This window comes from Lissotriton helveticus, chromosome 12 (genome assembly GCF_964261635.1).
Source record: "Lissotriton helveticus chromosome 12, aLisHel1.1, whole genome shotgun sequence".
In the NCBI taxonomy this organism is placed as follows: Eukaryota; Metazoa; Chordata; class Amphibia; order Caudata; family Salamandridae; genus Lissotriton; species Lissotriton helveticus.
Window position 1 is genome coordinate 698,835,002 of NC_136073.1, and position 12,668 is coordinate 698,847,669.

At 47.5% G+C, this 12,668-nt stretch overlaps 1 protein-coding gene across 7 annotated transcripts in view; it reads left to right on the forward strand.

Moving 5' to 3' along the window:
- CNOT1 (CCR4-NOT transcription complex subunit 1) overlaps positions 1-12,668 on the forward strand; it is a 1,826,813-nt gene that overhangs the window by 260,106 nt on the left and 1,554,039 nt on the right. For all 7 annotated transcript variants that reach the window (XM_078668607.1, XM_078668606.1, XM_078668608.1 and 4 more), the window contains exon 7: positions 2,306-2,509. In XM_078668607.1, coding sequence (XP_078524733.1) covers positions 2,306-2,509 — 204 coding nt within the window. The remainder of the gene's footprint in view (positions 1-2,305; positions 2,510-12,668) is intronic.

Consider the following 12,668-nt stretch of genomic DNA (forward strand, 5'->3'; position numbering starts at 1 on the left):
AGTGCTGAAGATTCGGAGCGACCGGGCCCAAGTCATCCTTGTAGCTCTGGATTGGGCATGAATATACTGGTATCCCGAGCTACTAAGTATGGTGATCGATCCCCCGATCTGACTGCCTGTTCGGGAGGATCTTCTGTCACAGCAGCAGGGTACGGTCCTCCACCTGAACCTGTCCAGCCTCCACCTCCATGCGTAGAGATTGAGCGGCAACAGTGGACAGCTTTCGACCTTCCTGCCGAAGTCTGTGATGTCATTCTGGCAGCCAGGCATCCCTCCACTAAGTCTGTATATGCCTGCCGGTGGAACAAATTTGTGGCATGGTGCACAGCGAAGGCTGTGGATCCCCTTTCTGCCCCTATTTCCGAGGTTCTTCTGTTCCGTCTCTTTGTCCCAGCAGGGCTCTGCTCTGGGCACTATCAAGGGTTATCTCATGGTCATTTCCGCCTTTGTAAGGCTTCCAGATCAGCTTTCTCTTTTTAAGTCCCCGGTTAACCACTTCCTGAAGGGCATTACACACCCGTTTCCTCCCATGCCTTTCATAATACCTCAGTGGGACTTAAATCTTGTCTTGACTTATCTAATGTGTGCTCCCTTCGAGCCACTCCATAACTGTCCTTTACATCTTCTCACTCTAAAGACTGCTTTCCTGGTAGCGATCACCTCTGCCAGAATAAGTGAGCTCCTGGCTCTGTCTTCTAAACCTCCTTTTCTCTCTGTTCATCTGGACAAGGTGGTTTTATGGACTCCTCCTTCTCTCTTGCCGAAGGTTGTCACGCCCTTCCAAATCGGGCAGAGCATCACTCTGCCTACCTTCTTTCCGCCTCTACATCCTTCCAAAGAGGAAGAGAGGCTACACAGTCTGGACCCAAAATGTTTGCTCTTTTTACCTGAAGCGCACATAACCGTTCCGGGTGGGTGACCAACTTTTTGTTGGCTACATGGGCGCAAAAAAAGGTCGGGCCGTGCACAAACGGGCCATCTCTCGGTGGGCCGGTCTGTGCATCAAAGCATGTCACCCGTTGGCTAAGTAGCCTCCTGTGGGGCTGCGTGCCCATTCAACCCGGGCATCAGCAGCCACTACTGCCTTGGGACACCGCGTCCCCTTGCAGAAGATTTGTTGGGCAGCTACGTGGGCCTCGCTGCACATGTTTACCAAGCATTTTTGCCATGACAGTCCGATATGGAGAACCTCCTTCTTTGGCCGTTCTGTTCTTTGACTTTCTGGTGTAATCTTGTTCGCAGACCCTCCACCAGTATTGCTGGGGTATCTATTCTAAGATGAGGAATTTATCACCAACGTGTGTTTCAGATGCACAAGTTACTACTGGTGTACTGATATATCTGTAAGACATTAGTGATGGATTCCTTACTGCCCCACCCATCCGCTCCGTTCTGCAAACTGATTTCTAGGGTTAAGGTCATCCTTTCAGGGCTTTAGTTTCATGGCACCAGTGGTCAGTTTCTTGCATAGCTCTGCGTTCCTGGCGCGGAAATAGTGTACGGAAATGACAGCGCGCATGGGCGGCGCATAAGTAGTCTCCGTGACGTCATCTCGGCGCATACGATGGCAGCAACGGATGCAGAGCTACACAACGCCACCTTCCGACACGCAGGGGTACTGCTGACTAAAACTTTCCGGAACCAGTCTGAGGCCTGGGGATATTCTAAGGTAAGGAATCTATCACTAACTAATGTCTCTTACAGATATACCGTTATACAAGTAGTAACTTGTGCTTCAGAACCACTGCAACAGATACAGGTGACCGCCGCTAACGGAGACACTGCTGTACAGTCAATGCAAAAGTATGAAATCTGCAGCTCATATGCCTCGAACGGAAAATGCTACTTACCAGTATGCATCTGTTCTTGGCATGTAGAGCTGCAGAATATCATACGCCCACCCGTCTCCCCGGGACCTGTATCTGTTTCAGTGTTATCTTACTTAGATACATTCACATGGACATCTTTTCTGTTTCCTACAAACTCGTTCATTTCCCGTCATGGCGAAAAACAATCTAAGGATGGAGTCTATGCCCATTCGCACCATCTTCCAAGGGAGGAGTCACCTATCTTGTTACTACAAAGACTTCTTACAAAACCACAACAAGGTGCAAGCATCCAATTCCAACCAAGGACAGATTCATGCTGGGTAAGTAGCATTTTCCTCCTTTGCCCTCCCCATCAGTTTGTAGATTAATGTTTTCACTAAATTTTAACTATAGATTTCTTCATGGTATTACTGTAAAGTTGCTTTTGAGTTTTATGACGAAAAATCTTGACTGTCTTTTTATTTTTGGGTATGTAGCTGGGCAGTTCATAAAACAGAAGCTTCCAGACCTCTTGCGCTCCTACATTGACGCAGACGTTGGGGTCAATCAAGAAGGTGGCTTTCAAGATATTGCAATAGAGGTCCTACACCTCCTGCTCTCTCATCTCCTTTACGGCCAGAAGGGAGCCTTTGGCGTAGGACTGGAACAGATTGACGCTTTCCTTAAGACTTTGCGCCGTGGTAAGTACTTTATTTCTTCTGGAAATGGACAATAACATGTGTTTTATTAATTTGTATGTATTTTGTTGAATTTAATTTCCCATGAATTAATGTCTAGAACCACCATCCTTTACCAGCAATCACCCCCCACCTCAGCAGTCCAACAATTTGGTATAGCAATACACTTCATGGGGGCTGATGCGTCATTAGACACTGACCCTTGACTTTTTGAGAATGTTTGCAGTATGTCCCAATACAGATAATTAATGTACCTACCGTGCCATCTAGTGTTGAGGGGTTTCATTTTTACTCCTAGTTCAAAAAGTTCAAAGTTTCGGGAATTTCAGAAAAATCGACAACTGAATCAGCCAAACTCACAGCTTGTTTGGACTATGAACTAGAAATATTTTATCTAACTGAAAGCCAGCTTTGATGCTGAACTTGATTCCTCGACACCTAAAAATCCTCAACATCTAGTCCAAGTATACAATGTAGGATGTTTCTGCGCTTAAAACATTTCCTTACTCCTGATAGTCTGAATTAAAGACAAAAGTATTGACCTGGTCTCAGGTAGAATTTTAGTGGAATTGTAGTATTTGTCTTGGTCTACAAACACAGCAAAATTAAACTGTTAACTTCAGGTCAGGCTGTTAAAAAGTATTCTATTGCATTGAGGAGATGCAGTTTCTCTAGCCTTGTGCCACTTCCAAATGAACCAACATTTGTGTAGCACAGCACTATCTCCCCTACAGCTATCTGGGTGCCAAGGGTGCTGTGTTTCAGTTGAAAAGCCGTATCTTAAGATTCTTTATGAAGTCAACCAGGGAGGGTGCTTTGTTAATGGCCAAGGGGGGGCTAGGACTTGGCTGCGATGTAGGAGCGGCCGTGCTGCTGAGCATGCGGTGGAGGTGTGTGTGGCGGAGAACTGGTGTTTTGTGGAGTACTGGTGTTTTGCAGGCAGATGGCAGTTTAGTCGATGGTTGATGTAGGACGGTCTTTAGTTGTCAAGGGCTTTGTATGCATGCATGTGAATCTTGTACTGGTATCTCTACTAGATATGGGGAAAGTGTTCTGAGATTGGGGGGTGATGTGGATCCGTTTGGGGAATTTCAGAATGAGTCTGGCTGCAGTGTTTTGTATGGTGTGGTGTTTTCTGAGGTGCTGGGCGGAAATTACGGTGTAGAGGGCGTTGCCATAGTTGAGGCAGCTGGTGACCAGGGCCTGCATGATGGAATTTCTGATGTTGATTTGGATCGATTTGAAGATTCTGCAGAGCATGTCAAGGATGTGGAAGCAGAAGGCTGCGACTGTTTACTTGTTGGTTCATGGTCAGTTGGCTTTTAAAGAGGATTGTGAGAAAGTGGCTCTATATATACTGGACCAGAATAAGGTAGTGTGTATAGAGTCCACCAACCCTAGAGGTATAACGGAGGTTAAAGCCAGGTGTGACCTTACTCTCTAAAGTGGTAGCTTGGTTGAGCAGTAAGGCAGTACCATAGGACAGTGTAAAGCATTTGTTGTACATGTAGGAGAGTAGGGTCTGCTTCCTATGTTCACCCCGACTTTTTGCTCTGATCCACTGGTTTTTCGACTCTAGTGTGGCTGTGGGCTTGCTCATCAGACCCACAGCCCAGCTGTTCTCACTCTAAATTCATACCATGTACTTTAGGTACATATCCAATTGGGGATTGGGTCACCTCTGTGAGCCCCTGTATAGTGTATCATAGGTACCCAGGGCAAAAGGTGCATCTAAGGCCTACCAGGGACTGCAGCATGTATTATGCCTCCCCTGGCTGGCCATCCAAACTGACATAACTGGCTGATCACTCAGCTGGGGCAAGGTCGTGTAACCACCCCTTGCTTAGGTATAGTATTCCTATACCTACCATGATATATAGACACATATATACCTATAAGTCACTCCTATGGCAGGCCTTAACAATCCTGGAGGCAGAGTGCTTGGTTTTATGTAAGATTGTGCTCTAGCATGAGCTGAGCCTGTCTGCAGCTTTTGGAACCATGTCCTTATAGCTGTTCTATGATCTAGCCATACCATATACTCTTAAGTGCATTATAATCATCGCGGTTATTGCTAACTTTGGTTTGGCTTTATCAAAACATGTTGCGTAAGGCGGTGGGTTTAGCATTTCACCCTTCTAGAGGGAGAAGACATGTAGTTGTAGCTTTACCCGGTTAAAGTTAAACAGAGCCTCAGCATCACAAAATGGATGCTGCTGCCACAGACACGAGTCTGACCTCCTGCTGGTGGACGAAACTCCGCCAGGGGAGGCCTGGACAATAGGATTCCTGCCTTTGGAGGTGCGAGCACCTCCCCAGACAGGCTCTTGTGTATTGGGGCAGGGTGGGTTGAATGAAATGACACTGCCTGGGGCACGCAAGGTGCCCCATGCATAGCCCGGTTCAAACCAGTTGCTGGGACACTCCAGCCCCAGCTCTGGCACGAAACTGGACAAAGGGAAAGGGGTGTAACCACCCCCTTCTCAGGTTCCACCCACAGGAGGGACCTAGCAGGTAATCCAGCCCCTCAAATCAGTAAATGGGTAGAAGCGGAGTCTAGAGACTTGAGACTTTAGATTGTCCTGAACTGAAACTCTGAAACTAAGCTCTGGACCTTCGACATTCTACTGCAACTAGAAGACTGAAGAATCTCCCTTGTGGTCAAGGAGTGACCACCCTGTGCAAACAGGCACCACCAGTAACTTGCCGGTATGCTTTGTCGGCGCTTTAAAGTATACGTTTGTTTATACTATGAACACATTATGAAAATGTTTAAAGCAAAACTGCTTACTTGTTTCAGGTCCGTGTTGTCTGTTGCTATTACCCCCTCCCTTATACTGTGTGCCCTGAGGAAGGTGTGGCCTACGACCTGGCCTAGCACCGAAATGCGCATCGGCACTTCAAGTTTGTCCTGCTATCTGCTCATCTAGTCTCGGACGATGTTGCCAGACTATTTTGGACCGGATACCATGATTATTCTGGCAATTGAAGTGTGACATGTTTTGGATGTTAGAAGACTATGTGTTTTGTTTGAGGTGAATGGTGTGACTGAAGGGTGGTTTGGGGGAAGTAGGATGAATGAAACTGTATTCATGTTAAAATTATGTATTGTTTATCTAAAAAAATATTGACTTGGCTCTTGTTTATATAAAAATTCTTTTTATAAAAAAAATGAAATAAAATTTGAATACTCCAATTTTACTATGAAACTTTGTTCTTGAGTTGGTTCTGGTGAGCTTACCACTGATCATTGTATGTGGGGACTCGAATTGAGCCAGTTTCTTTATCAGAGGGGGTGGACTGTTTTGTTGTATTGAATTGTTCTTGATTCCCCTGCCAGTCTGCCCTGTTTTATCGTTCCCAGGGGGCCCCTTTGTGTATTGACCACCAGTAACTTGCCGGTTTGCTTTGTCAACGCTCCAGTCTGATCCCGACGACCTAGCGACGCAGTCTCTGTACTTCCAGACTTCTGACTCCGACCCACATCCACAGCAAAGCTGAGTCCCGTGGCGGACACGAGAGACGTGGGACCGGACATCCTGCAAGACCTGCTTTTTGCTAACTGTGCAGCTTCTGAGGCGTCCTCTAAGTTGTGCATTGGGGTCTGAGAAGCCCCAAACCAGAGCTGTAAGTGCACCGAAGCTCACCCCTCCACACTCCACGAGTGCCGCGTGGGGGCCTGTGCCTGGATTTCTCCTCGACACATGTTTGCGGTTGCTAGCCAGCTGGCTAGTGGCCCTCCTGAAGACATAACCTTGAAACACCGCTTGCCTGGTTGCTCCGGGCTTGCTCCTGCTTTCCTGTAAAGGGGAAGCTCCCCAGACCTTGCTGGTCTGAACAAGAAGCCGATCTTCCCTTTCTGCGTGGGTTACCTTTGCCAAGGCTGGTTGACTCCAATCTGGAAGTCGACACCGCCAACAGCGAGATCCTTCGTGGGACAGTCCGTATCCAGCTCGTCGTCGACCCCTCCTGGTCCACGTGGCTGCAGAGACCAGCTTCGCATCCTCACCTGATTGCATCTCGACATCGCCTGGTTCCTTCCCAGTCACTGACTAGTGACCCAGACTCTGCCCCCTCTGCTTTCAGGATCTTCTCGACTCTGATCCACCCTTGGATCCACCCGGACATCTTCCTCCTGGTCGCCTGCAGCATCTTCTTGCAGCTTTCCATAGTGTTCGAAATCAACTACTTTGTAAACTTTACGTTCCCATTGAAAGTCTATGGTAACCCGCGTGTGTTTAGACACTGCACACGCATCCGGTGGGCCTCCTACTTCCATTCCTTTGGTTGGTCAGTGTAGCCCCAGCGATTTCCTAGGCCCTATGCCTACTCACCTTTCCTGAAGTGGTTCTTATACCACTTCTTTAGTATATGGTTTGTGAGGCCCCTAGGGCAGAATTATATTTGGGCAACTTATAGTATGCTTATTGAGTAACTTGTGCTGTATCTCGAACTCTGACCTCAAAGAGCGCAGAGGGGTTGTTAGTAATAAATACATATATATTTGATATATACCTTTTGTGGTGTCCTTTCATTTGGTATTCAAGGGATTATTATTGGTTAAACAATTGGCTTCACATGCTCTCGGAAGTGTTGGCGTTAGACTGCTTTGTCCATGCTACCACTAGGATAGCTGGTCTATAAGGTTGACTTTACAACCATCACCATAAGGGTTGTTTGGACTGGTGCAAGGTGCTCACTAGAATAGTGAACATCATATACCGGGCCAACTTCTCACACTGCAGATTACACACTTTGGCATAGATCGACACCTAGTGTTGGGCCCGGATGTTTGCACTTATTTTTGTCCTGAAAAGTCTTTGGAAGTCACCAGATAGGTGACTCCTCCTTTGCATTACACTGCTCATGGGCATTGGCTCCATCTTTTTCCGCCATCGGGCTCTGATGTGTTTCTGAGCTCCGGTTTGGAACTGATTCTTCTTCGGTGCGCAGTCCTCCCCCTTTTCGACAGTATTGTCTCGAACGCGTTCCCAATCGACGCGAGTCTTAACAACTTCGAAGTCTTCGATTCCGGTCGTCGACGAATGCCTTCGGGCCTACCTGGGCCTTATCTTCTGGCTCATGGAAAGGATGCCATTCAAGAAGTGTCTTCAATGTGGGTCGAAGTTTCCCACACCGATCTCTGAGGTGTGCAACCTTTGCCTCTCACCGGAGCACGAGGCCAGAAACTGTTCCGCTTGCGCCTCCTTCTGCTCCAAAAAGACAATTCGGGACCGACATGCTAGAAGGACCATGGCTCACTAGTCATCTTCGATCCCAGACGACATCTTTAAAGAGGGCGTCTACGTGCCAGAATAGGAGCGGATCGAACAAGGCATCGTCAGCGACGCCGAGGACTCAGATGTCAAGGACATCACTCCGGTACAGTGGGTCGTAAGTACACATGTCGACCCCGACCCTTCCTGGCCGCCCTCGAAAAAGGCTTTGGTCACACCTTCACCTTCGGTCCCATGTGCACACCGAGAGACTGTTTCCCATGCTTAGCCTTCCGGCCCGGATAAGAAAGCCTACTAAGCGTTTAGGCGACTCTTGCTCGAGTCAGCCTACCCCCGGTACAGGCACACACCTACCGGCACCAAAGAAGCCATCCTCTTCCTCATCCATGCCAGCTGCTTTCACATCTAAGCACTCGCCACCGAAGTCTGGCACCGGCTCCTCGGCACCAAAAACACACTCTGAGCTGAGCAATAAACTGCCACCGAAGGGCCCAGACTCCCATACCTCGGAACCGAAAAAGGCCTTGGAAACGTAAAAACTACACATACCACCAGCCAAAGACAATGCAAAAGGGCATGTTTCCAAACCAAAAGACGCTACGGGTTTGGTGTCGAAAAAGCCTAAGGAAACAAAGACCTCGGCACTGAAGGATCTACCTCCCACAGAGGAATAATTTCATCCAGATCCTACCCAAAAGACTCTTGTAAAGGATCCCAAAACTGGTTGACTCTTAGATCTAAAAAACGACCCTTAGATGTGCCTGCACCAGCTCCTCATCCTAAAGACATTGCAACTTCTCCTCTAAGAATACCACCTTCTCCTTCTCCACCGCCACATCACTCCCCTACACCATCTCCTACTCCAATAGAAGATAATGACGACGGGGTAACACCTCTGATGACACAGGGGGAGGTGCAGATAATGAGCCACTAGATAATCCGTCCTCTTGGGTCACCTGACCCTTGGGATGATTATGCCCCCCCCAGCTTTCCTAACATGCCAGAAGATGACATATACCCCTCCAGGCCTTCCCCACCAGAGGACACTATGGGCTTTAACCAAGTTGTCCATAGAGCTGCCCAATACCATGGGGTTGACCTACACACAGACCCAGGGGAGGAAGATTTCCTCATGGATACTTTTGACACCACACAAGTCTACCTCAATTCTACCCATGCTTAAGGTGGTCATTAAGCATGCACCAGAGGTATTCAAAGATCCAGTCAATGCTAGAGTCATCAACCCCTGAATTGAGAAGTATAAGGCCGCCCCTCAGATCCAGCCTACATTAAAGGGCCTGCACCACTAGACTCCCTTGTAGTCTCCAATGCGTGAAAAGCCAATTCCAAACATTAGGTGAAGCCCCCCCCCCCCCCCCCCCCCCCTCCACCACCACCAGATAAGGAGTCTAAACTCTTGGACGCCTCAGGCAAACGACCGGCATCACAGGCAGCAAATATGTCTTATCACCAATACTCAGTCACTATTAGCGAGGTACGACAGGGCACATGATGAGTTGGAATCCATAATGCAACACCTTCCAGACAAATATAAAAATAGGGCCAATGAACTTATACAAGAAGGTAAAACTATCACCGATACCTCTATTCGTTGTGCCCTGGATGCGGCAGATACTGCTTCAAGGGCAATTAACACCAGTGTCCTTTTGCATAGGCATGCCTGCCTACGCATTTCAGGTTAAACCTGAAGTCCAAAGTGCCATCCTCAATTAACCATTTGATGAGCAACACCTATTTGGGCCTAATATGGACGTATGCTTTGAGAAAATGAAAGGATACTGACACAGCTAAATCTATGGGAGCTTGCAGTCGCAAGCTCCCAGACGCTCCTTCGTCGCTCATCATACAGAAGCACCACCAGAGGCTACTCCTCAGATAGTCCCTCCACTTCTTACAAAACCCCTACCCAATCCACTTTCAGTAGGGGCTACCAAAGAGGGGGGTTACAGGTGTAACAATAACAAATGCAGAGGCAAAACTAACAACTCCCGCTCTGCCTTCACCCCTGCCCAATGACTTCCCTCCACTTCCCCCACAACATTCCACTCCAGTCGGGGAAGACTGCAACAATTCTTTCCTGTCTGGACCAACATCACATCAGACAGGTGGGTGCGACAAATAATTTAATCAGGTTACTGTCTCGAACTAACATCTACCCCCCAGACATACCACTCAAACAGCGTCCAATGTTACAAGAACATTTGCTACTGCGGAGGCAAGAGGCGATATCCCGCCTACAAAAAAGCGCAATAGAACCAGTTCCACTGCATCAACAAAACAAGGGAGTTTACTCCCTGTACTTTCTTATCCCAAAGAAGGACTGTTCTCTAAGGCCTATTCTAAACCTCAGACCACTAAACCTGTACATACAATCAGACCACTTCCACATGGTCACACTCCAGCAGGTCCTTCCTCTTATTTTACAAAACAACTTTCTTGCCACTATAGATCTCAAGGACGCCTATTTTCACATTCCCATTCACACAGCTCACTGAAAGTATGCCAGATTTGTACTGGACGGTCAGCAGTATCAATTCAAAGTACTCCCATTCGGAGTCGCAACAGCACCACAAGTGTTTACCAAGTGCCTAGTGGTGGTAGCAGCACACTTAAGACAGCACATTCACGTCCTCCCATATCTTGACTGGCTCATAAAAGCCAGCTCATACAGTCGGTGTGTTCAACACACTCATACCACCATCCAATTACTCCACGACTTGGGGTTCACAGTAAACCACTCCAAGTCTCATCTGCAACCGTCCCACATACATCTCGGTGCCACAATAAACACCTCAACAGCGCTAGCTTATCCCTCTCCTCCCAGGATATCAAATATGCAAGCTCTTCTAACAAAATTCCAACTGCAACACTCTTCCAGCTCGAGTGTTCATGCAACTCATAGGAATGATGGCCTCTTGCATATTCATAGTGCCTCATGAAAGACTCCAAATGCATCCTCTTCAAGAGTGCAGGCACGCCAGTGGAACCAAGTCTATGGGAGCTCTGCAGTCCACCCAAGCAAGAGGCTCTTAGGCTCCTTTCGTCGCTTCTCCTACAAAGGAGGCTCCAAACAAGCTGGAGCAGACAATTCGGCTTCCTTTAAAACAAATACACAAGCATCCTCTAATAAAGGATACCTTAGAGGGGGCTACAGCGGTAATAACAATAAGGGAAGAGGTCGAGGTAACAACAACAATCGATCCTCTTCCACCACTAAACAGTGACCTTCTTCCGCTCCCCCAACAGCATACCACTCCTGTAGGGGGGAGATTAACACAGTTCCTACCTGTCTGGAATTCCATCACAACAGACAAGTGGGTAAGACAGCTTATCCAGTATGGTTACTGTCTAGAGCCTACAGCTACCCTTCCAAATATACCACCCAGACAGCCTCCAATGTCCACAGAACATCTAATGCTGCTCCAACAAGAAGTTCTCTCATTGCTGCAAAAAGATGCAATAGAGCTAGTTCCATTGCAACATCAAGGAACAGGTGTCTACTCACTCTACTTCCTAATACCCAAAAGGATGGGACACTAAGACCAATTCCAGATTTAAAGCCCCTCAATCTGTATATACACTCAGATCATTTTCACATGGTAACTTTACAACAAGTGCTCCCATTATTGCAACAAGGCGATTTCCTCACTACACTAGACCTCAAAGTCGCTCACTTTCACATTCCCATACATCCTTCTCACAGGAAGTATCTCCGGTTTGTGCTAGAAGGACACTATCAATTCGAAGTCTTTCCATTGGGGGGCACAACTGCACCAAGAGTGTTCACAAAGTGCCTAGCAGTAGTAGCAGCACATCTCAGACAACATATCCATGTCTTCCCATACTTAGATGATTTGCTCATAAAGGCCAAGTCATTCAACCAGTGTGTTCAACACACATCTCACACAATTCAGACACTGCACAGCTTGGGGTTCACAATAAACCACTCCAAGTCACATCTACAGCCCTCTCATGTACATCAATACCTAGGGGCTACCATAAACGCCAATACAGCTCTAGCTTATTCCAGTCCAGCCAGGATAGAGAGCATTCAAGCCTTACAAGGTTTCAAAACCAACACTCTCCCAGCCAGAGTGTTCATGCAATTAATAGGCATGAAGGCATCTTGCATTTTTATTGTACCATATGCAAGTCTGCAAATGCGCCCATTGGAGGAATGTCTAGCACATCAGTGGAATCGGGCACAAGGACAACTAACAGACCTGGTGTTGGTGGAAAGCCGCACACATCGCTCTTTGCAGTGGTGGAATACCAAAAACTTGTCCAGAGGGTGGCCGTTCCTCGCACCTGTTCCACAGATAGAACTGACAACAGACTCATCCCTCACAGGATGGGGAGCACACCTGCTCCACCACACAACTCTGGGAGGATGGACCGCTCAACAAAAGGTGCTCCACATAAATCGCCTAGAGTTGCTGATGATTTTCCTGGCACTAATGTCCTTCCAAGTACACATACTGAACAAAGCTGTCTTAATCCGGACAGACAACATGACAGCCATATACTACATACAGAAACAAGGCGGCACACATGCCCTCCAACTGTCCCAGCTTGCACAAAACATTTGGAGATGGTCTATTCCACAAAAGATATATCTGCTTGCAGAACACCTTCCAGGAGTTCACAATCAGATAGCCCATCTGTTAAGTCGACAGACCCAGCAGATTCACGAATGGGAACTAAATCTGCAAGTTCTTTAACCATTCTTTCACAAGTGGGGTCATCCAGACATAGACCTTTTTGCCACACACTAAAACGCAAAATGCCCCACCTTCGCCGCCTGGTTTCCACACATGTTGTCCAAGGACAATGCGATATGGATGAACTGGTCAGGCATATTTGCGTACGCTTTTCCGCCATCCTCACTAATACCACTAGTGGTA